The sequence below is a fragment of the Podarcis gaigeae genome (assembly GCF_964106915.1).
Source record: "Podarcis gaigeae genome assembly, chromosome: 5".
In the NCBI taxonomy this organism is placed as follows: Eukaryota; Metazoa; Chordata; class Lepidosauria; order Squamata; family Lacertidae; genus Podarcis; species Podarcis gaigeae.
This window is the reverse complement of record NC_139681.1, coordinates 59,749,480-59,774,825: the sequence shown is the minus strand read 5'-3', so window position 1 is coordinate 59,774,825 and position 25,346 is coordinate 59,749,480. Positions and strand designations below refer to the sequence as shown.

The window sequence follows — 25,346 nt, the reverse complement described above, 5'->3', positions numbered from 1 at the left end:
ACCTGGGGAGAATCCCAAGGACTAGAGCCCACAACTGGCCCCTGGGATTCAGGTTCCCAAAGTGTTGCTTTGCAAAGAGTTAATGGAACTGAGCATTTTAATGTATTGACCTAGAGATAAAGCAAAGGAAACTCTGGTATTCTTCAGAGCAGAAATTTAACAGATAGTGTACAAGCTTTAGAGGAAGACAAAGGGTGTCCCTTGGGATTATGATAAGCAAGGAGAAGTAGGGCAGTTATTTAAGAGAATGAAGCAATGCTTTCCTGGCTACAGCAAAGGCAGTGCAGGCACGTTTTCCATGCTTTTGCCTTGCCCGAGACCTGGAGTTAGCAGGAAAAGCCACTTCTCACTTGGAAACAAAAGGCTATAAGGAGGAGCTAGGGAATTGTCACCCCAGATGCCTGGACACAGGGGGAAAAAAAAGGCAAATCGTTCCAAACCTGTGTGGTGCCAGCCACACTTCTTCACCAGTTAAATACTGCACTTACAAAACCTGCTTGAAAATGACTCCTGCTAGACTCAGGTCTCTAGCTTGACCACTAAACATCAGGAATGTTAAGATTTAATGTAAAACAAGAACATTTTATTTCTCCCTGACAGACGCTTGATGTCAAAACTTTTTTTTTTCTGAACCTGGAGGACAAGATTGCTCAGTGTGCACAGGTGACAGGTGAGCAGTGCGCTGACCTGCCCTTCGGACTGCCAGCCCAAAGCCAGCTGGTGCTGGTTACAAACAGCAACGGGTCTGGAACAACAGATCTGGGATAATGACCAGACAGACATGAATACAAGAGGGAGCAGATGGTACGATGCTGTTGGCTGCACAAACATGCACTGGGGCCCCCTGTGCTGGACCATGCATAAGGAAGGGTGGGCACTTCCAGCAGGAAGGGGGACTGACCGTGTGGCACCCCCTCCCTCTGGGCATTACCCCATGAAAGTAAGATTTGAGATGGTGAGGACGTTGCCCTGCTAGGACGACCCACAGGGAGCCACACGCACCACCACTTCGCGGTCGCCTTCTCATTTCCACCTCTTTTGCTGGGCCTTCCTTGCTCAGCTTTCTCCGCGTTTTGGCGCCACCTCTCAAGCTTAAAGGGCTGCCATCTGAACCGCAAGCCCTGGAGGTAGGGGATAGTTGATGTGAGACAGAGAAGCAGGTGCCATCACGCACACATGGATCTTGTCACAGTCGGCTGTCATGCTGCAGACCTGGGAGAGGAGGAAAAACAACAACAGCTTTTCAGCACAGTAAACTAGAGGCAGGGAACCTCTAGCACAGTGTTTCATGCAGCCCCTTTTATTTATGTGATAATTCAGGGCCAGGCCCCCTACACAACAGCACTTGGGAAAAAGCACAGGGCCATTGCGCACAGAGCCAAGTGTGCCCTAAGCACATTCCTCTCAAGTGCCTGTTGGTTTTGAAGTAAAATGTGGCCACTCCAAAAACAACATGGCGGCTTACAGGTTCTTGAGAATGATATAAAGGTCTGTAGAACTATAAAAGCTGGTGAATGGGAAGTACATTAAAAACCATCACCACCACCCAAGAATGAGTTGGCAGGAACCCATGAACTTGCAGAATGCTGATGGTAGCTGAGCCTAAAAAGGAGAGATTGGAGAAAGGAAATTTCTAAAGCGCTAAAGAAGGGTGAAGGCTAATCATCCCTGAATCACCTTTTAATGAGAGCACCTCAAGACGTGGAATGTTCATGTGTGAATTGGGGATGGGGCAGAAAAGAAATAGAGGAAAGGGGGAAATTATTCACTTGCTCAAACACCTGACAGCTCATATGGAAGGGAAGGGGGAGGAAATGCCTTCACCACCTCCAGAATTGAGTGCCTCCCATAAAACAAAAACAGGTTCCCAAACTTATTTACCCCACAGACCACTACAAAATTGCTAAGGGTCTTGAAAAACCTGGTTTTTCTACTTGTTGCAATAAGTGTAATATGATATGTTAGATGATGTACAATTTAAAACTGCATTTTCACTGCTGCTTTTTTATGGTTTCAGAATGTACAAAATAAAATACAATATAAACAGTAAAAGCAGCAATGAAAAATCAATCAAAAGCAATAGGAATATTTAACGTGATAGATATGCCGTCTCCCATCTTCAACCACAATCTACAGATGTGGACTACCTTGAAACTTGCAGACCACACTTTGGGAACTCCGGCTTTAAAGGACTCAGTTCTGGAGCTGGCAGCTGCTAGAGCAATATAGGACAGCAGGGAGAAGGCTGACCAGTGATAATGGGTCCTCATATAAAATATAACCATTAAAATATAATAACTCCTCTTTCAGATATCTGGAGCCATGAACAAGACAATTCCCCTTTAGGGGTTGGGGAAACACATTTTGTGGTTGGTCCGCATATTCTTAATGTGATACTATCATCAAGCCAATTTCTCCCTCTCAAGAATACATGGAACCGAATGAACACTGGTTTTGCACAGCACAGAATTGCACAATTAACATACTTCTTTAAAACACCACCAAAGTACACATTCATGAAATGAGACATGCTATTTAAAAAAACCAAACCAAAACAAAAAAACACCACCGCACAATAGAGGTTCATTACTGGGATTGCACAGCAAAGGGGTGAAGGACCACTGCAGAAATAGAAAAATCCCATATACCAATAAGTTAACAGAATGGTATTTGTGTGTGCGCACACACACACACACACACATGCAGAGACTTGTGTGCCTAGCTCACAGCTGATGTACATAGCTTCATGAGAGACCAGCAGTGCCAAGAACACAGCAACACATGCCACTCACCTGTGGGCGGGGCAAGGCCATGTTGCCACTCATGTGATGAGAGGTGTGAAGTTGGAATTATCATCTGCACTCTTTTCGCTATCTGCTGACGGTTTTCTCCTCCTCCCACCTGCAATGTCAAGGAGTACACTGTTGCACACCAGCGCCCAGCTTTAAATGGCAATGTTAATGGGAGGGTACAAGACTCTTCAGGCCTAACACATCGCGCGCAACTTCACAGGCTGAGGGAATTTCAAGCAGATTGGTGGCTGGTGAATCTACACCCTCTCAGTAACTTCCTCCCTAGGAGCTGCATCCAACCATCCCTCTCCAGTCTACACTCAAGTGGTCATAACTGCACAGCTGCGTCAACTACCCCCCCCCCCATTTACCCTCTCCAGGGTCTTCAATGTGACTTACTTAGGGTCCGGAGTAACTTCTTTCCCAGGGGCTCCTCTGGGCCACTTGGGGATATGCTCATCTCCATTTCTCTGTTTGAAGTTTCAGGTTCCAGCCTGAAAAGGCAGCCCTCGTTTTCTGTAAGGCAACAATATCCAAGATAAGGTACAACAACACTCTTCTCTCCCTGTTCCTGACCCACCTAAATGCCACCGTGCTCCCATCATACTTACTCTGCTGCGTGCCGGTCTCTAGACAGCCTGCCACCTCCTCCTGGATGTGAGGGATTCCCTCCATGTGCAGGAACACGGAGTCTGTCGGGCTCTTAAGATGCAGGTCTGAGTGGCTAACTGCAGGGTTCAGAAGGAGAAACCACCACAGCAAGTGTGTCAGGACAAGTGTACATTTTAAGTGTGGGATACTTGGTGGCAACAATTCAGTGAAGGCTGACCAGGGATAAAGTCAAAGGTGGGCTGTTATCAGTTAATGTAGCTTTCTCCCATTTGACCTGGTTTTAATTCACATTGAGCCTTTGCTCCAGGATGGGCGCACAAGCAATTTACACATGCAAAATTTGTCAAAATCGGCAGTGAATGTGATCCACCACGGTGTTCATTACTGTACACCATCGCAAGGTCAGAACATGCCTCAAGCTGTACCTACTTCTCTCGTGCAGGAGGATGGCAGGGTCGTCCTTGGGGGTCTGTGGAGTGCCTCTGACGGTGGGTGCCTTTGTGGAATCGGCATCATTGAAAACCTCCATGTCAGGGGTCTGGGGTGAGCTATCCATGTGGCTGGCAGCCAGAGCATTCTGGTACTGCTGCCGTGTGATCTGGGCATGGGAGAGAGCGACCCATATTCAGATGACTCGTTTTTGTTCATCACCTCCAAAATCCACCTTACATCTTCTGCTACAACCCACGTCCACATCCCTTTGCAACTCAACTACTGGAAGTTCTTCCATTTCACTGCAACATCTCCTCCGCCTTCGCTATCTTTAAAACTGTGCCACCTTCATGCCCTGCTAGGGCTTTCCCATTGGCACCTGGTAGGAAACCGGGTGATGGGACTAGGCAGATCTTTGGTCTGGTCCAGCAGCATCCATCCTCAGGGAAAGACAGCTGTGTCTCAGCAACCAAAGGATTACAAGGATGCCCGAACCTGCCTCAAAACAAATGGGTCTACAGAAGCCCAGAGCCTTGCAGGTTCTGTGTGATGTGCTATTCGTCAACCCTCTCCCTTCCATCTTTGTTTCTTTATCAGCCTTGTTTAAAAGTAAGGGGACCCCTGACCATTAGGTCCAGTCGTCGGCAAACCAGAGCAGTGCATGGAAACGCCGTTTACCTCCTCGCTGGAGTGGTACCTATTTATCTACTTGCACTTTGACATGCTTTCAAACTGCCAGGTTGGCAGGAGCAGGGTCCGAGCAACGGGACCCAGAGCCAGGGTCCTAGGCTCTGTGGTTTAACACAATGCCACCTGCATCCCTTATCAGCCTTGTTTAGGGAACCTTTTAATATTTGACGAACTATTGTATTTTAATATTTTGCTGGAAGCTGCCCAGGTGGGTGGAATAAATTATTATTATTATTATTATTATTATTATTATTATTATTATTATTGTTATTGTTATTGTTATTGTTGTTGTTGCTCTGCCTTTTCATTTCCGTTCACCTAATTCAAGACTGAAATCTCACCAGGCATCAGCTTTCTGTTCTGCACACTGTCGATGCTACTTGACTGTTCAACTGATGAACAGCTTTCACATACAGGATAGCCTTGTACCACAAAATGCCCAAAGAAGCGGCAAGGAGTCTGCACTTGCTCCAGTCGCCCAGCCCAGCAGATACCTTGACAAACTGCACATCACAGAGGATGTGCACAGAGTAATCTGGCGTGTAGATGTTGTTGCTGCTGCTGTAGAGCTGGGTACTGCTGCCTCCATAGTCATTGCGCTCTCGGATGGGGGACTCGCCCGAGCGGTTTAATCCACTGCAGCGGGATGGTGACTGGTTCACTAGAGACAAAGAGGAAGCAGTGAGCAAAACTATTATCCCTCACAGCGAAGAGGCAATGGCTAATGTACAGGCTCTCGGGGAAGCATTTCTCAAGTCCCTCCTCAAGTCTGGCATGTAAATTTGGCCACAATCACCTCCAGCCATGAAATCCAGGGTAGTCTCAGTCCAAAAGATTTTGCTGGTGGAGGACAAAATGTACCCTCTCTGTTTCCATACAGCTGTCAACTAGGCTGACAGCTGAATCTTCAAACCGTGGTGATGTGATCAGGGTCCTCTATTGGCCCTGAAGCAGCAGGCTTCATGAAGTACATGCAGATGGGAATGGCTGGGCAACTTAGGAGAAACAGCTCTCCACTCCATTCTGCTACCCGAAGTAACTGCCTCACTTTGCCTAACGATAGGGCTGGCCTGACCAGGGTAGCTTCTGGGGTTAATGTCACAGACTTGCTCAAGGAGAAAGAATGCTGAGCTGGGATGGGACACGGCAGATAATAAATACAACAGGCAGCAGGGTTGGAGAGACCAGCCTGCTTACTGAAGGATTTTGCCCCCACCCACCTCTGCTTTAAACCAACATCTGCTCTTTTAAAAAAGCCAACAGCACGCAAGCCCACACCATGCTTCTCAAGCTGATTTGCTGCAAGACTATGCAGAGAGGATATTAGCAAGAGGAAAATTTGAGGGATTATTCACATGATGTGGATTCAGGTCAGCACTGTAGCTCTGCCTGCTTCAAAAATAAGCAGGCTTGATGGGGAATACAGCAAGAAGAGATTGAAATAAAAACTGGAGAAACTGCTGGCTCGCTCTTGCTTGACAAGGAACAGAAATGGCTCAGGTTTTCCAAATGAGCCTGAGAGTATGTAACAGTGTTGCTTCCTACTGAGTCACTGAATGGATGGCTTTTATAGATAACATAAACACAACACTTTGCAGATTTGAGTGGCACCTTTGTCTACAGCAGTTTGGGCAGCATTGAGCAGTTCTGAGAACAAGAAGTGGGTTGTTGATCGGCTTAATGTCTTCTCCTGGTAGAAATTCGGGCACCTCAGTGAAAGTTCTGCCTGTTTTAGCATGCACCCATCAACATGTTGAGGTGTGTGATCCCCACATGCTAAGAGAAGTGACTTTAACCAGGGCTCCAGTCAGCCTGGAACAGGAACCTGCTAGTACTGTTCAGAGGAGACCTTTTCCTACTCCATGATGAAACCTTCCCTCCATACTGCTTTATGGTGCTTAAGGGGCTGGTTTAGGCATTGGTGATCAGCTGCCAAACTGAGCAACTTATTACAATGTATTAAGGAGGGAGGTTTCTGAAAGTTGAAAAGTAAGCATCCTCTCTCCTCTTCCACTCACTCCTCAGACTTCCCTGTGCAGTACAGGGAGGAGAGCTCACCATGAACTTCTCCCTTGTTTATGAATGGTAATGGAACCCACCTGAGAGGTGAAAAAAAGCAATGCCTACACCCTATTTAAGATTGTGTTTCTCCTGCCTATGAAGAGCACCAGCCTATAGCATTGGAGTTTACTTCAATATCCTTTGTTACTATCATTTTCCTCTACAACACTGCCAACACCACACTTTCCTGTTTTATTACTGACAAAGCTGGTTAACACTATATTCTTTCATTCTCTCCACTAGCTAAGATTCATATTTTTAGCTTCGTGTTTTCTGCAGCATTACCCCCACCCTGTCTTTTGACCATTTTATCTTGCAACATTTCATGTCAAGTTCTCCACTTTTCTAATTCTCTTGATCCTAATCTTTCTTGTCTCTTTGATTTCCTTTCCTTTCCCTTCCCTTCCCTTTCTTGCAAGCCATAGCACATCAAACACCTTGGAGGATACCTACTCCAGTAAGAAGAGATTTGTGGCCCTTAATGAGTATTTATGGCAAGAGCTTTCAGAGACTAGAGTCTACATCATCAGATGCAGAAATGTCTCTAACAGTGACTTTAAAAAAGGCACCTTTCTGCTTCCACAAAATTTCCCTATAACAGCTCCCTGCAATCCCAATTTCCTAATATTTTAACTGCTATTTGTGTAAGATTTACACAGGAAATGCATGTTTACCATTTTCACATGCAATCCATGCTTTTCCCCTCTTCTTTGACTGGCACTTTCTTAGCTCATTTCCCCCATGTAAGAAGGTCCCTCTTAATTTGGGCACCATGCACATTTTTTGAAATTCTATTGTCAAAACGTGAAAGCATGCACAGCTCAGCTGCAATAGTGAGAACACAACCCATCTAGTAAGGAGGTATGTCCCTAGACCCTAATTTTGGAACTGGCCAATTGAGCGTATTCCTTGGAATCTCTAGAAACATATACAACACATTTCTGCATATGCACACATTTGTATATGGATCTGTATGAACATATTCTGTATATGCACACATGCATATTTGTATGCAATATTTATTGTTTGCAGCTCCTCTTTGTGTATGATAAATTATGGGAAATGGGCTATCCCTGGTGTTTTATGTGCAGCCTTTGATGTAGATCACCACTCAGCACAGGCAAATAGGTAACAGTTGTGGAGAAGCACAGCACATGCAAAAATATGAAGAGTGTTCATTTTTGCATGCATGCAGAGTATATGCCGATATGTGGAATTAGAGGACGGGCTTGCATTTAAGCACAGGTTGCAGGGTAGTGTGGTGTGTATTCTTCCATACTCTAATGTGCAGGGCTGGAAAAAAGGATCAGCAGGCAGCAGCATGAGAACTCTTGCTGGGTGCTATGTATACAGTTACCTGGGGAGCCAGCCAGAGATTCCCCTCTGCTGAAGGCGAAGGTACGAGACACGGACACAGGCACTAGATGGGGGGCCAGAATCAGGAGACAAAAACCAGGGGGCAGGGGAAGGAGCAAGGGAAAGGGTTTAGAAGGAACAGAAAAGAACTAGGCTGGACAGACGACTGTATTACAGCTCGAAAAGTTGCAAGCTGCTCACAGATATAGAGTGGAGCTGACTTTCCTGCAGCTATTTATAAAGTGAACAGGTAGGAAGGTCTGGCAGGCAAACTGCCAGATCTAGATCAGGGCCTAGGTATCCGTAGTATTGTAGGGTTATATTATGGAGAACCCTCTCCAGACTGGGCTGGGTGGCGAGTATATCCAGAACAAGGACCCTGAAAAGAGATTTCACTCCGTATGCTACCAATATTATTTCACAGACAAAATGCCTCACCTAACATCATAACTAGGGCCCAACCACACTTCTGTTTGCTCTGCGATTTCAAATCATAGGTGCTAGAGGGGTTTTGTTTGTTTGCTGAATCTGCAGATTGACATTTGTTCCAATTCTGGGTAAAGCTGGTGGGACCAGAAAAGGAAGAAGCAACAACCCTCTTGAACCCATGATTTGAAATAATGGGACAAATGGAAAAAGAGGTTTTAATAAATACGTCATGAGCATTTGTTATAGAACCATGATGCAACTCCGCCAGTCACCACTGGGCGGCACCAAAAATATATATTATGGTATGCCGACAGGAGGAGGACTGTTTCTGGGCATTCAAAAGAGATTATGGACCCAAGGTTAGGGGCCATAACTATTATTCCTACAGTTTTTCCTTATTTGCGTGGAGCATTACTATCATGAGGGAGAAGGTGGGTGTTCTGCATGTGAGCAGGGTTATTTGTTATGCACACACAATGCATGCATACTTGATCAAGTTACCACACATATTAAGTATGTGCAGGACCAGCTCCAGCTTTTTCTGAATCCAGAACAGGAGAGATGTGGGCAGGAGGGGCTTAGGGTTCCTCCCCTTCGTTGCCTCTTGATTGGCTGTAGAGGCAGAGGAAGAGAATGAAGAGATAGGAAGGTGGGATGAAGAGCTGGATGCGGCTGAGGTTAGGACCCTTGAAAATAATGGCCAGCAGAGTCTCTGGGTGCAGCTTGGGAAAACAAGGACTGCCTATTCTGGGCTGGGAAGGGGGATGGTGACAAGGGGCAGGGGATGTGAGAGGGAGGAGTGGTAGGAAGTCCAGTCTTCTATCCAGACTGGGTGTTTCAGGGATGTCCTGCCTGAGCAGTCCCATTCCACCTACATCAGCAAAAAATTAGGTCAGGGAGAAAATACGTACACAAGAAAGACGACCCGGCCAGGCTGCTCATTTTGCGCACGTCGTTATCTGAAAATACAGGAGGCAGATGGAAGGTGAGTCTCAAGTCAGAACTTTGTAGTACCAGCCCTACAGAGTACAGGGAAGATACCCTTTCTCTGAAGGGTATGGATGTTAGGATATCGCTCTTCCGTTTCACCTAAGAGGAACAGATATGTGGATTGTTGTATGTCACATGCCTGTTTACATTCCAGCACAGCCTGCTGGGAACTTTTGTGTATAGCTTTTGCTTAGTGCCTCCTGCTCTTAGATATGAAGGAGAGCAGACATGTTTTCTTTGTCTTGATCTATGCTGAATAAACTGCTTGTAAATATGCTTTACATATGCCTCTGTCCACCCTTCCATCGCAAAGAGTTAATTACTCTGCTGATTAGAGCGTGCTCCAGCTTCTGAAGAGTTCTGAAGCTGCGGGTCGCTGATTTATGCTGTGCCAAGGACTGGAGATCGCCCGGCTACCGGCTGGTGGGCTGGAGCCAGCTGGGGGCCTGCAAATTGCCCCCGTTTCCTTGGACGCATCCCAACAATGGAAAGCCATACCAGCTGCAGCCTGCCTGGACTGGCCAGAGATTGGCAGTCCCTGCTACAGCGATGCTTTTAATGTAAGGACCCCACTCACAGACACTGCTCCTTCCGACTTTCCATTAATGTTTCCTATACTGCAGTTCCAAAAATGTTATGAGGGGAGGGGCTTGTTCTTCCACATCTACATGAGAAGCCATATAGATTGCTGCCAACCATGTGAACAGGAAGCTCAGTGGTCCAGAAGCTCAGTGACTTCCACTTCAACACGGACCATTTCCCTCTGGCAAGGCTGTTCAAACTGTACATGCTCAGGTGGCCGCAGCACAGAATTAAACGGCAACACAGAATTAGAGTTCATGAGTACCTGAAGTCAAAACACTGTACTTGGAAAAAGCGTTTAGGCCTTATGGAGAAGAGCATTCAACGGTGTGGGCTTAGCGGCTCCAAAAAGCTCAGGGCAAGGGCCAGAAATGAAAGGCTGCCAAGTTCGGCAGGGGTGGGGAACTGCCTTTCTGCAGTGGGCAGAGCAATGAACCTAAATTTCACCCTTGTGCAGTAGGCTAGTTTCTGCACACATTCCTCCACCTCTCTCTCTCTCCTCCATCTGGGGAAGCAAGAGGCATTATCAGAGTTCAAGGAAGTACTGCAGCCAAGCAGGGACCCTCAAGGAGGGTGCTATCTGGGGAAGAATCCTAACAGGCCAGGTAGACAGGCTGGGAGGACTCTGGCTGGCCCCCAGGCTTGTTTAGCATAGTTACCAAGACTTCTCCATTACTTCTGCTCTACTTTCAGACCTTTGCATTCCGCCTCTTCCTTTGTTCGCTTTCTGCCCTACTACAATTTGCTAATTCTGCATTTCTATGAAAAGCCAAACGCTGCCATCAGCAAAAGCCCCTTCCTTGGAGCTTCCCTCAACTCATTCTGTGGCTGGCTCTGGATTTTTACCTGAGCAGACAACAGCCATGATAGCTGGGACTCCGTAGTACGTGAAGGCTCCATTCTCAAAACGCAGGCCTTCCTTCCCCACTTCCACCTCCACCTTCCCCTGAAGAAGCATAAAACAATGGAAATGCATTTCAACCCTTGTCCTCACAATCTTTGGCCATTCATTAAAAAAAAGAGAGGAAGAAAAACAAAGCCAGTGCATCTTAGCAAAACTACTTTGAACCAAAACAAAGGCTGTTTACTCAAATACGTGTGGGTGTTCCTTCATAAAAGTAGGTAGCAGAAGGTATGAGCCAAGGCTGTTGGGGCATCAGTAGGAAAAACACAGGATAATGGGAGACACATAAAAGCTGGGAGTGAGGGCCCCTGGACAAACTGGGAGAGCCCATACCTGATAGGTTTGGAGTGCCTGCCTGATATGAGTCTGAAGCATCAACAGAAAGGACACAGGAAGAATGATTCCAGGGTTGGGGGTTAAGGATAAAAGCCAGCCTTGGGCAGGGAGAAAAGTATACTGGAGTATCTAGTGGTTGGCTGCCATAAGCCTAGCTCAAGCTAACAAGATGTTTGTTTCCCCCCAATATTGATTTGTAAACAACATTATTAAAACAGAGAGAAGAGGTAAGTATTACCTGTTGGCGAGGCTCTGGCATGCTGGTTTTCTACCCACCTTACAAACATCACTAAACTTGCCACCTATTATAGATGAGGCTGAATATGCAGATGAAAGTGTGGGGAAGGGTTGTGGCTCAGTGGTAGAGCCATTTGCCTTGGACACAGAAGGTCTCTGGTTCAATCCCCGGCATATCCAGGTAGGGCTGGGACAGACTCCTGCTTTAAACCCTGGAGAGTCACTGCCAGCCAGTGTAATACTGATCTAATGACTCAGTGTAACTGTAAGACCATGGGCGTAGCCAGGGGGTGTGGGGGAGCTGCCCCCAATCAAGTAAATAAATAAAAATACCTAACTGACCAATTGCATTGCAGATAACTCGGCTCTGGCCCCCCTCCCATTAAATCCTGCTACACCCATGTTTAAGAGGACTTCTTACGGGTGGTTCGCCAGTAGCAAATTTAGAGCATTGTCAACTTTAGTGCAAAAGAACTGGAATCCAACACCTTATTCCTTGATCTAGGCTGCAGCACTTTTAAAATCCAGCTGGGGAAGTAAGGCCTTGTAGATCCAAGGGTGGGTGTAGCTGTGCTATACTATAGCTGTGCTATAGTCCCTCTGGGACTATGGGTTCTCAAGGAATGTTTGACCAACCTGTAGGATGAGCACGAAGTAGTCAACTGGCCGATTGCGCTGGAAGAGGTAATGTTCAGGGGCTCGCCTGTTCTTGTGGTCAAACTTCATCTCTTGGATGACGTTTGGGTGTTTGAGCAGCCGCAGCAGGATCTTCTCTGAGAGATAGGGGGGCTTGAAGGGCTCGACCTCTGCAAGGGAACAATGGGAAAGGAAAGCATTTCGAGGTTGTGTGGTCAGGCTTTACACCTTCTATGACCTGCCAATGACAACCCAAAATGGTGACCAAGGGTGCCATGGAAACTCAAGGAGAGAGAGGGAATTCTCCAGTTCAGGTGGTGCAAGTTTGGCTTAGTTTTATCAGGGAGGCTGCTAGCTATGGCAAAATTTGTGCCCTGCACCCATCAACTTCTCTCTCCAGATTAAAAAAATGGGAGCTCAAATAATTTCCACTGTACCATAAAGCAGGCTGAATCTTGAGCTGGGAAAGCTGAAGAGTATAGCTCCTTGAGGTATGCAGGCATCATGGCTGCTGACAGCACTGGCTCAAGGCAAGGACTGGACCCTCATCATTAAAAGTGCTTTGGAAGGGCCGGGTACCTGTGGCCATGAAGCGGTGGGTGGCCAGGAGCAGCTGCGGGGAGATCTTCACCTTCATCTCACTATCCGAAAGTCGGAAAATGGAGAAGTCATGAGGTTTCCGACCCCGGTGGGGGGCCCGTTCCTTCTTCCGATTGTCAGCTGCAAGTCAGGATAGCAAAAACAGAGTTATGGCACTGATAATCTACAAATGGTGCCCTATTTCCATCTCTTCTTCCCCTGAACCTGGAAGCAAAACAAAACTGATGATTTCTGGGACTCTAGATAGACAGCTAGAAGATTTCAAGTGTATGTAACTCCTCTTCCCTTTCCTCAAATCTTTTATCTGTTGAGTACATGATGGGGGGGGGGGAGTTCTGAAACTGGAACCTCCTGTCTACAAACTCAAAGAGTTCCAAAGACTGGTGACATTTGTGGATTTCTTGAGCCATCATGATATATTTATATGGCAATGTCCAGTAAAATGCAGGCACACATTTGCCCTGCTCTGCACACTGAGGAGTTCCCACTACATAAGATGTTCCATTCCAATGTTTCTTCTCAAGTGCAACACAGAGTGGTTATTTTATAATATCTGACAAGATGCACATCATGAAAGCACAGAAGTGCAGAAACTAGTTGTGGTGAGATGAAGGCATTCTGTACAACCTCAGGAGCTATCAGTTAATTCCTCTGTGCCTCAGAGCTGAATCATGACATTGAAACAAAGTCTGAAGACATGGCTTCCTTGACCACCTACAGCTCTTTCCCAGTGTTTCATTACTTAAGCCCTTAGTAGACCACCCTTTAGCCAAACAGGTCTGATGCAGGAACATTGCCTCAGACCTTTGTGGGAAGCAGCACCTCCACTTTCTGTCAAGCAGCAAGATCATTAATTCATAAAATCAGAGTGAGAAAATTAAAACTGGTTGTGACTGAACTTGCCCCTTTCTAGATGCTTGTTTAAGGGTTGGGGGAGCAGTCACCTGTGTGCTTCCAAATACTCACTGTAGAGGTCTGTCTCATCCAGAATCTCAGATTTGATTATCTCTTCAATAACGTCCTCAAGCGTGACGATTCCCATCACTTCATAGAAGGGGTCTCCTTCCCCTTCATTATTCACCCGCTGCACAATTGCCAGGTGTGATTTACCTGCAATGAGAGAATGAACACAAGCAGGCTGAGCAGTAGTTCGAGTGAACTGCCTCACTGCACCCAACAAAAAGGAGTTAAGAGTATTTGAGGGCCCGTTGACTCAAGTGCTCAGTTGGGTAGCAATCCTCTCCTGAAATGAGTATGCAAAGCAAAAGCACTCCATTTTATCCCATCCGTGCCAAGGACAGATAAGCAATGTATGTCTAGGGAATACATCTTATTTGCTGTGGAATGAAAGGGCTGTGACCTGAATGGGAAGGTGTCATGATAGTTGGTACAGGTGAGAGGTCCATAATGGTGTGAAGGAAAAGAGTAATGTCAAGGAAACACTGATTCTGTGACAATACAAAACATACAATCAGGTGCCCTTCAGCAATGAACCAACCCATCCTATTTTTACACTGAAATCAAGATTAAAGTATTACAGAAAAGGCCATTAATTCAAGAACTCTTCAATAAACAACAATGGAACCATTATGGGTGCCCAGAAAGATGCTTTGGGAACTGACTATGCTTCCTACTTCAGAAGGCGTGTGAAACTGCTAATCATATGATTTTTATTTTAATGTGATTAAAAAACAAACCCTGACGTTCCATTTTTAACAGGGCCTGAGCACTGAAACAAAGAACGTAGGCTTAAGAGTTCAATGATCATGGAAGAAACACAACAGGTTCTAGACTTACCTCTCATTTTCTATATGATTCTCTTCCCCCAGAGCATTGCGCCTAACTCTGAGAAAATGCTGGCAGCTGCTCTTTTCCATGCATGGTGCTTTAAGAACATTTCAAAGCATCTAAATGGGGAATAATTTGCTAGGAAGTAGCACTACTGAGAGGAAAGCAAGCTGAACATGACTCAGCAAAATTGTGCTCAGCTTCATCAAAAAGAACAATGAAGACAGGCCATGAGATGTCATATTTCGCATTGGCTGCATCTCAGCTTCCATACTGTGGGTAGTTCTGAAAGCTGCTTTCAAATATTTCTCAGCAAAGTGGATGTGAATGAGAGCCAAGATGCATAGATCTAATAAATGCTTAGCCTTGGTCTCTTTGCTGTTAAGCAGTGCAGACCCATTATCTGTTAAGACTGGGTCTGTTAAGCTTTTTCCTACCCACCCTGATGCTTTCTGATCACCAACACGACAACATTCAAAGGTGCAGCTTCCACTGTGTGCCTATTTGTTTTAATACTAACTTAAGTGTGAGGATTCCTTTGAGTTCATTCCATCTGCTCAGACAACTGGGTACATTTCAATGTATGTATGTACTAACCCCCTCATCAGTTTTTGAAAGAAGCAGTTATTGCTGTTTGCTCCAAGGCTTCTGAACTTCTTCAGCTGTACTACAGAGGCAACATCTAAAAAAAATGCTACTTAAAAAACAAAACTAAAAAAAAACATATAGGGCAAAATTCCCACAATTTCAGCTGCTGCAGCTTTGGCACCAGATATCACAAGGTTCACAATAAAATTGTGAATGCTGGTGACCCTGAACAACATCAATGGGTATTAATGATTTCCATATGGCCAGAGCAAAGCTGAACAGCATCAGGGGAGCCTGTACTGCACACCTGGAGATTAAATAAGCCAAATTCAAGACCAAACATAAAACTCCCTGCCTTTCAAAAGGGCAGCTGCTTTAGATTGCCTGTGTCTGGCACAACCAGCTGCAACTCAGCCAAGTGACCCCTAGCATCACTCAGGGATGACTAAGTAGAACCACCACTGGACAAATCTTAAACATGGTATTACTCTGGTTCAGTGTGCTCACATATCCCTAACAATTAAGGTGCACAATGCTAACTGATGAGAGGTATTGAACACAAAATAAGTTGTCTGATGCAATGTTTATATAGCAAAACTATAACCTTTGTTCTCTTCCTAACAGCAGCACTGCACACCCATGGCACAATCAACCATGTTACGAAGCAAAAGCAAGGGACTATGGGCTCTATGTCTGGAAAAGTTATCAGGAAGATAAGTTATAGTTTTGGGCACTGACTGGATGCCACCTACTCATCCACAATCCTAGTTAAGTCCAGTGATATTTGGCCCATCTTTTTCATTTAGCTGGACAATCTATACTTGGGATGTGAAATCTGTGGTCCTCCAGATGTTTGTTGGACTACAGTTCCCATGATCCTTGACTACCAGCCACCCTTGCTGGGGCCGATGGGAACTGAAGTCCAACAGCATTTGGAGTGCCACATTGGATTACTGGCTGTATTGTTCCCTACTGTTTCTTGCACCTTTGTCTGTTCTGTTTTCCCTCTAACAACCTGGTATCTAGCAAGCTGCAGATTCCTACTATAGCTTTCCCTTCATAGATACAATTTTCAGAACCCTTAGCCAACTACAGTTCCCAGGATTCTTTGAGGGAAGTCATGTCCTTGAAATGTGGACCAAATATGCCTTAAACGCCTGGTGTGGCTCTGTATATGATATGAGAGGTGCTGTTCTCTGTTATATTTTAAATTGGTGTTAAGAAAAGCCAGGGCTGGGTTATTTGCTTTGCAGCTATCTTGCAACTGCAGGCATGCGCACAGATGACATGGGAGGGGCTATTTTCAGTAGACTCTCTGTTGAGAACCGGCCCATAAAGAACCCTATCCAAGATCCTGGGGAACCGCTACCAGTACCAACCTAGATAGACCCAAAGTCTGACTTGGTAGCTTAATATGCCCACAGCAAGTATATCATGCTGTATTCCTAACACTCAGCTGGAATAGGCAGATTATAGCACAGTCATCTTCCTTACAAGAGCTGCTGAAGGCAAAGAACTGGCAGACCAGGTTCAGGCTTCTGTGAAAGGAGGGCTAAATGGCAAATGCATGAATCACTCAACTAAGAGCAGAATATTCAATACATATGAGTTTATGCACACTGGGTACAGGAGTTTTTTGGGGGGGAGGGCCTTAGGCCTACACAGCAATGCATTCCCTCTCAAGCAGCTCCAGGAGAGCATTGCTTACTCAGTTAGATCTAGGGAATATTAGGATTGCATGAGCCATGCATGACAAGAACACAGAAACACACACACATACCCTTGCATCTCTCCCAGGAGTCCAGCCACATTACCTAGGCAGGACAAGACTAAGCTAAGACAAGAGGGCAGGCCAGTGCAGGAGGGGGCAATGTGGAGTCCCAGGGTACCTCGCAAGCAGGGCACGCAGGGAGCAGAGAGGCATGTGATGCTGGCGGGAGGCGAGCGGCTGGGGCCCCGGGCCCTCACCCGTCTTGAACTCCTTGAGCAGCGCATCTAGGCGGGTGTCATGGAAGACACAATGCAGCGGGCGGCGGTAGAAGCGGGTGACCGTCTGCAGCGGGGTGCAGTCATCGGGATCCACGAAGGCCAAGTCCTTGACGAACAGCAAGTCGACAATGTTGTCGCGCCGCTCGCCTTCGTAGACCGGGATGCGCGTGTAGCCTGAGCGCAGGATCTCGGAAATGGTGGCAAAGTCCAGAATGGCATCCGAGTGCAACATAAAGCAGTCACTGAGGGGTGTCAGGATGTCCTCTACCATCTTGGTGCGCAGCTCCAGGGCCCCTTGCACCATGGCCAGCTCCTCGCTCACCAGGTCATGGGGCTCCGCGGCGCGCAGAGTCTCCAGCAGGCGCTCCCGAGTGGAGAAGATGCTCAGCTCCTGGCGCAAGGCCCAGTCCAGAAGGCGGCTGAGCGGGTAGCAGATCGGGAAGGTGGCGGCCATGAGCAGGCGGGTGAGGAAGAGCGTGTGCGCCGCGATGGCGAGCCCGTGGCGGGAACACACCGAGTAGGGCAACACCTCCCCGCCCAGGAAAACGACCCCGGTGCAGATGAGCACCGGCAGCCAGGGCACGCCTTGGCTCGCCTCGGGCAAGGGGCTGTGCACGGCCTGCAGCGAGGCGCACAACCAGCCCGCCAGCGCGGCGTTGGCGCCGGCCTGGCCGAGCAGCAGCGTGCACAGGAGATAAGTGCCGCTCCCGCCGCGGCCGCGCGCCGCCTCCACCTTGCGCGCCTGCTCGCGCTCGGCCGCCGAGCCGCTGTTGCGCAGCACGCGCAGCTCCATCGGGTCGAGCGACAGCACCGCCAAGCGGAGGCCGCTGAAGAGCGCCGACAGAGCCAGCAGCACCAGCGCGCCCAGCACCCGCAGCCACCCCTCGGCGGGCAGCGGCACCAAGCCCGCCGACAAGCCCGCGGCCGGCGCCTGCACTTGCAGCACGAAGCCGCCTCGCGCGCCGTGCAGCTGCCACGCGCGCCCGTCCCAGGCGCACAGCGAGAAGCGGCGCCCCTCGGGCCCGGCGCCGGACTCGCCCTTGCGCGGCTCCCGGACCCTCACCTCGGCCAAAGCCGAGCCGGCCGAGCCTCCGGGGAGCAAAGGGCCCAGCACCTCCACATCCGAGGCCCAGGCGCTGCGCTCCGGGCAGCGCTCCGCCTTGGTCGGCTGCTCCACGAAGACCAGCCGCCGCTCGCTCTCCTGCCGCGGGCCGCCGTCGCTGGCGTTGCCTTCGGCCGCCGGCTGGAAATAGACGCGGAGCAAGAAGCGGGAGCCCTCCACGGCCCGCAGCGCTCCCCCTTCGAGCCACACGCGCCCCGGCGCCGTGCTCTCCGGCCGCAGCCCCAGCAGCCACGCCGCTCCGCCAGGGGGCCGCGGCGACAGCGAGAAGAAGAGCAGCAGCACCGCGCCTCGGCTCCGGCCCCAGCAGCAGGCGCTGCGGCGCTCCAGCGCGGGCCCCAAGCGGCTCCAAGCCTGGCCCACCATCCTCAGCATCCCGGGCGCGCGGCTCCGAGCAGGGCTCCGAAGGGCAGCCACCGGCCGCACGTGATACTGCAGCGACGGCGCGGGGGGGGGGCTGGCGGGCCACGTGGGCGCGGGGCGGGCCGGCCAGCCCTTCGGGGTGTCTCATTGGCCGAGCGGCGCCCGGCTAGCCCGCCCACGGCCCCCCACGCTGTCCGGGGCCGAGAGCGTGCGCGGGCGAGGCGGGAGGCGTGCAGATTGCTCGGCGCTCTCCGGATTCAGGCGGATGCAAAACGTTGACTTCGAGTCGGAGTTCGAAATTCCGTCCGTCATCCGTTGGCCTGGTCCCTTGTGACGTCGCGGGGCAGGGGAGGGCGTTGTCCAAGGAGTTCATTTGGCCGTCTAAGAAGGCGTCTTGGTGTACAGCAAAAGTACAGGTGCCGTGGCTCTCTGCTGCTACTCTTCGTGACCCCATGGACCAGAGCACGCCAGGCACTTCTGTCTTCCACTGCCTCCTGCAGTTTGGTCAAACTCATGCTGGTAGCTTCAAGAACACTGTCCAACCATCTCGTCCTCTGTCGTCCCCTTCTCCTTGTGCCCTCAATCTTTCCCAACATCAGGGTCTTTTCCAGGGAGTCTTCTCTTCTCATGAGGTGGCCAAAGTATTGGAGCCTCAGCCTCAGGATCGGTCCTTCCAGTGAGCACTCAGGGCTGATTTCCTTAAGAATGTATAGTTTTGATCGTCTTGCAGTCCAGGGGACTCTCAAGAGTCTCCCCCAGCACCATAATTCAAAAGCATCAATTCTTCGGCGATCAGCCTTCTTTATGGTCCAGCTCTCACTTCCATACATCACTACTGGGAAAACCATAGCTTTAACTGTACCAAACCAATGGTGTGACTTGCTCTATTCCTGTGCTTTTCTGTTAATAAGGCAAATACTACAAAGAGGCTATAAACGCTCAGACATGAAGCACATCCGAAGTCCTACTTCACAATCTGGTTGTGCCATTTGGATGCCAGGACATTACAGGCACCTTCAGCCACTGTTTCTCTCTAATGGTCCATTTCTTTTTGGAAACTGCGAGCTTATTTTCTCTAGTGAACTCATTTTTGCCATCTTGGGATGGAAGAAAGGGTGGGATACAGATGTAAGGAAATAGATAAATAGTGCTAAAGTGACACCTTATATAATTACATGTTTTTACTTGTAGAAGGTATGCCATTTCCCCTAGCAGCTAAGGAAAAGGGGGCATTGCTTGAAATGCTACTGCCAGTGAAGTGCCAAGAGAAAATTGTATTACTAGCTCACCCTTAGGCAAAGCCCTTTGTGAAGTTATTCTGTCTTGCTAACAAAAATTCACATTTGTGAAAAACATGTTAGTTTAGATGATTCACTATAGCCTCAATCCTTTGCTGGTATTATGAAATCAGCTTAATCTCTAATCTGGTTAGACTAAATCTGTCCCCGTCTTTCTAAATCTCCAGGATTTAATATAAGTGTTTAGAAGTAAGTTTCACTGAAATTAATAGGAATACTTCCAAGTTAAGATGCTTAAGATCAGGGTACAATTAATTATTTTTCCTAGGAAGAAAACCCTTTATTTTTCATAATATACTACATAATTGTAAATACAAAAACAAAGAAATACCTCAACGTATTGCAATTAGACCATTTTATTATTATTAGTGGAGGGGAATGGCATTCTGCCCTGTTTAGGGCTGAATCTTTATGTAGCCACTACTTAGGGCAGAGCAGGGAAACATGACAAGCTATGTCTAAACAAAATAAAAAAGTTCCTTCCAGTAGCACCTTAACGTAAAGATAAAGGGACCCCTGACCATTAGGTCCAGTCGTGGCCAACTCTGGGGTTGCGGCGCTCATCTCGCTTTATTGGCCAAGGGAGCCGGTGTACAGCTTCCGGGTCATGTGGCCAGCATGACTAAGCCGCTTCTGGCGAACCAGAGCAGTGCACGGAAATGCCGTTTACCTTCCCGCCGGAGCGGTACCTATTTATCTACTTGCACTTTGATGTGCTTTCAAACTGCTAGGTTGGCAGGAGCAGGGACTGAACAACAGAAGCTCACAAGTTTGTTATTGGTATGAGCTTTTGTGTGCATACAGACTTCATTTTTTTAAATTTGTTTGGACTACGGCAGACCAACACGGCTACCTATCTGTAACTAAAGCTATGTCTACTTAACAAGCTAATTAGACAGTGCACCTGACACAGTGGGGAGTGAAAAGTTCAGACAAGACCAGAGCCAATGCATACATACTGCAGTTGTTTACCTGGGCCGGGGCACAATCTTTGGTGTTCCCAATGCAGTTACACAAATCAGTGAATTTGTATTGCTGATTACTTTAGTTTTTACAGAATCCATGGAACAAGGAGAGACATTAGGTTGTATTCAGTGTAGTGTCAAGCAGATCACTGGTCAGTGCAAGGATTTCTCCTTGAGCAATGGAATGATCTTCCCCTCTCCTTCCCCTGTACCCCCCTCAATCTGTTCTGGGACCCCCCCCAACCCTCCAGAGCAGATTATGGAATGGTGCGGGGTGTGCACGAGGGGGTGGAATTCTCCTTGCACTATTCCTAATCCTTGTGCTAGCTCAAAAAAATGTAATTGTATGCCACCCTAAGTTATTTAGTTGAACCTCTTTCCTTAAGATAAGATAATGCTATTTATTTTTAGGATACCTAAAACCACTGCAGTTTGCCAGAATCTTTGGAAATGAGTGATACGCGACTTGCCTTCAGGTCGGCTCAGTGGTATAGTGGAGCAGGGATGAGCAGAGTGAAGCACCACTGCTAATTTCAATGCTGTGACAACAATACCATCTCCTGGAGTGTCATTTGCTACTTCTGTACATAGGGACACAGGTGGCACTCTGGTCTAAACCACTGAGCCTCTTGGGCTTGCTGATCGAAGGTTGGCAGTTCAAATCCGTACGATGGTGGTGAGCTCCCGTTGCTCTGCCCCAGCTTCTGCCAACCTAGCAGTACAAAAGCACACTAGCGCAAGTAGATAGATAGGTACCACTGTGGTGGGATGGTAAACGGCGTTTTTGTGCTCTCTGGCTTCCGCACCAGAAGCAGTTTAGTCATGCTGGTCACATGACCTGGAAAGCTGTCTGTGGACAGACGCTGGCTCTCTCAGCCTGCAGCAAGATGAGTGCTGCACCCCATAATTGCTCTTGACTGGACTTAACCAACCAGGGGTCATTTACCTTTGCCTTTACCTGACCTATGTAGCTGATAAGTTTTTATTGGAGGGAAACCCACCAGGTAAGCTAAGCAGAGGTTGCATGCATGACAATGGATTAAATCGTTTCTGTTTTGTCCCTTTGTTAGGACCAAATGTCACAAATTAGGGAGCAAGCTTTTTGAATCTGCCAGAACTCGCCATGAGGATGTATGTTGGGCGAAGTATTTTGGGGGAGGAGGTGGAGAAAAAAACTTTTTTGGTCCAAAAATAATTTTTGCTGCATAGTTTACAGCAACACCACAGGTTTTGTTATTGGAATGTATTGCTGAATGTACAAGGTGCAGCTTTACATCTAATATAATGGCAGCTGTACTAGAGTTTATTGATGCTGCATTCCCTTTTTAAAAAGATTTGGACTGCGCTTTAACATTTGCCCCTTCCCTTCTTTGAGCCTTTATTCTGGCCTCCCTTTCCCACTCTGTATATTGAAAATAGCTGGAATAACCATAAGGTGGCCCCCTTTCTCCATAACACAGACCCTGCAGATCTGGTGGTTTTCAAAGAGTGGGCTGTGAAGTTCTTTAGGGAGGCTGACTAGCAACTGTTGTGATGCTTGTGTTGAAGAGAATAATTTTCCATTGTGGCTGAGTCTTTACAGGAAAAATCAATAAAAATAAGAGTGTCTGCGGAACCCAAAAGCTGTGGTTGATCCTTGCCTGCATTCATCTCTCTCTGTGTATAAGGAAAGTAATGTTTTTCATGGCAGCAATATATATAAATAATGAAGATTCAGGGGTTTTTAATGGCAGATTTTCCAACTGCACAAATTCCTCATCAGACAACCCACACTTGGGGAAAAGAAGAAGCTGAACTAACACAGAGTGTGCAGTACCTTTTCCCAAAGGAATCAGTACTTATCTACTGAAAAGTGACAATTCATTTTATGAAACTGCCCACAAAAGGAGTACTTTAAAGGTATTTACAAGGAGGCAATGAAGTATGAGGGCAGAGAATAGGAGATTCTGGTCAAAAAAGAAAAAAGTGTTTTAATATGGGACACAGGAAAGTCTATGGAGCATGCCCACTAAGCTATATCCCTTCTTCTCAGGGACTTGAGATGGAGAAAATGATCTTCATTAGAGCATGTCACTCATAGCCTTAGTTTGTCCTGACAATCAGCACAGCTCAAGTATTTCATTGTCTTAATACCCTTCATAGCTGAAGAGACTTTGTAATAAACCATCTCCTTGCAGAATGCAATGTAGTGCAAGTACTAATGAAATACCAACTGCTCACAATTGCCTGTCAGTCTACAGCATCAATGTGATCAAGGCTCCTGTTGAGGTATCAAAATACTGCCAGCTCTGTGACAGCAGTATTTCCAGCCTTGTATAACAAAACAAGATGAGAAATAGTTTTTGAACACCTTCCTTCCACTAGATGAGATCTCTCCTCTACATGGGATAAACAACTTACGCCCTCTCTTTCTTTGGTGTTTGCTTTTTCTTTTAAACTCTGTAGATGACTCAGAGGAACAGTGCATAGCAGGGGTGAGCAGTTTGCAAGATCTACTTTATCTTTTGCTGGAACCTCAAGTTCCATCAAAGCCAGGTGGAAAAGTGTAGGTGAGGGAAACACAAGCTTAGAATAGATAATGGGATGCCTCAGAGCGCAAGCTCAGCAGGATAAACTGAGCTCCTGCTCCTTTCAAAAAGTCTACGGCTATTTTCCTCCCAAACTCTTAGTTTTGCCAACTTAATTTAGGAGAAAACAACCCTAACCCTTTTTAAAATTAAAACAATAAGCAATTGGGGGTCACAAACCCTTACTGCAAATTACCCAGCGTTTTAGCAGATCTCAATCTAACTTCTGCTTGCCCCTAGTGTAAGGATTATTTTAGGGAGCAGATTGAAACAGACATCCCCAGAAAGGGAAGCTTCCTGAATGCACATTCCAAAATCTTTTTTGTTGTTGTTGTTTGGACTGAGCTGCAGTGCAGTTTATCTGGAAGTCCTCTGGGCAGTGCCTTACAAGTTGTGGGGCAGATCTGGGACAGTGGCCAAGGGCAGTCTGTTCTCATAGGGAAGTTAAGGAGAGGAAATTGTGGGGTTTCATTTAGTTCTACAATTTAAATATATAATCAGTGACAGATGGTAATGCTAACTGCAGAAGGGGCTATTGTACAATTTAACATTTTGCACATACCAAAAAGTAAATAGCCTGAACAACAAGTTAAACAGATCACCTTTCCACTGTGCCCACAGCCCAGGATACAAACTTTTCCAGACATGTTGCCCTTGCCTCAGGATATCAACAGCCAAGAAAGATGACCAATAGAGAGCAGCATCTAATGTGTACAGTTAATTAGATTTCCATCTATATTCTTTTGTGCTGGAAGGGATTGTGGTGGTGAAACCTTTACATCTGGGGCAGAGGTACAGAGTATGGGCCATGTTGCACGTACAGCCGTTTGCAGTAACAGCTATGTTCCATGTGTATTGTTCACTATCTCAGCTTCCCTCTCATCAAGCAGCTTTAAACAGCTCCATTTGTACAGCTCTCCGTGCTCTATTTTTCATTTTTATTTATTAAATTTATATACTGCCCTTCATCCAAAGATCACAGGGTTGTTTACAGTACAAAACACAAAAATAAATAACATAATAACTAACAAAACTATAACTAACACATCCAGTTTAAAAGGTCATAGGTGGTTTAATTAGCCAAAGGCCTGCACTCACACCCTCCTGTGGACAGACACAGGAGCTCTCAAGACCTAGGAAGGCAGGTGTGGTGATGCATCTCCTTTCAAGGAGAGACAAGCACAGAAAATAGTTATTGGCAACTGCTGCTACCTGCCTTGACAATCTGTGGATCCATGGCAGTGACTGTGATTGGTCACAACAGTGACTTTAGGTTCTAATTCAGATTAATATTGTTAGGAATGCATAGGGTGCCTCCAGGCTGTCAGAATTTTCCAGGAGCGATTCACAAACATACCAGAAATGTAGGTTTGTGCACTTAAAGTACATTAAATGCTCTGTTGTCCTAGCACAACAAATCCACTTAAAAATAAAAGGAAAAACTTAACTAACTTCTGGCAGATAGTAGTGATGAGGAGATGCCCTGAAAAGTTTGGGATGATTTCCTTGCTTAATAAAATCCTTAATAAAAAGACATATAATCACCCTGCAAGCAAACCAGGATGAATGCTCATTGTCACATAACCTCCTACTAAACCAATTCAAAATAATCTAACCTTTGCATCGGCTTTGTGCAAGGAAATCAGGATGAATGCTCAATAAACAGGTTGCCTGGAAAAGTCATAGTAATAACACTGTAGCCATTTGAAGTGATGTGTTGGGGTTTTTGTGTGTGGTTTGTAAGAACTCAAATACAAGGACAGCCACCAAACTACTAAAGAGCTAACTTAAACTCACTGGGTGATACGTAAGCAAGTCACATTCAGAAAAGATACACTGAAATCAATGGAATTAAGTTTTACTTTCTGTCCTCAGAGGGTGATTGAAAACAGTGCTCTGGCTTTAATTCAGCAATACATTGCAGTATGGTACTGCCTCTGCAGGCTTAAACCAATTAAATTAGTAATAGAGTGATGTTACGTTGCTCACAGAAGTCTTCCCTAACTGGAAA

At 46.9% G+C, this 25,346-nt stretch overlaps 1 protein-coding gene across 2 annotated transcripts; it reads right to left on the bottom strand.

Annotated features, from left to right (window-relative positions):
* Positions 1-561: 561 nt before the first annotated feature.
* Positions 562-19,075, bottom strand: CNNM1 (cyclin and CBS domain divalent metal cation transport mediator 1). Of its 2 annotated transcripts, XM_083740039.1 has the most exons (13): positions 17,002-19,075; positions 13,624-13,767; positions 12,637-12,777; positions 12,058-12,227; positions 10,791-10,890; positions 9,284-9,331; positions 7,945-8,007; positions 5,021-5,187; positions 3,834-4,002; positions 3,404-3,520; positions 3,192-3,308; positions 2,793-2,901; positions 562-1,212 (listed from the first exon to the last, which is right to left on the bottom strand). In XM_083740039.1, exons 1-12 carry the CDS (start codon positions 18,515-18,517, stop codon positions 2,822-2,824), a joined length of 2,832 nt encoding a protein of 943 aa, XP_083596165.1. In that variant the 5' UTR covers positions 18,518-19,075; the 3' UTR covers positions 562-1,212; positions 2,793-2,821. The 2 variants fall into 2 exon arrangements, with proteins under 2 accessions (XP_083596165.1, XP_083596166.1); XM_083740040.1 differs by lacking the exon at positions 7,945-8,007 and having other exon boundaries at positions 17,002-19,074.
* Positions 19,076-25,346: the final 6,271 nt, after the last annotated feature.

Bases quoted from the DNA above. Each gene is read 5' to 3' on its own strand.
- CNNM1 (XM_083740039.1), bottom strand. From the start codon at position 18,517: ATGCTGAGGATGGTGGGCCAGGCTTGGAGCCGCTTGGGGCCCGCGCTG. The intron at 12,778-13,623 runs GTGAGTATTTGG...CCTGACTTGCAG, and splicing joins GGATGAGACAGACCTCTACA to CTGACAATCGGAAGAAGGAA. The intron at 2,902-3,191 runs GTAAGTCACATT...TTGACATTGCAG, and splicing joins GAAGTTACTCCGGACCCTAA to GTGGGAGGAGGAGAAAACCG.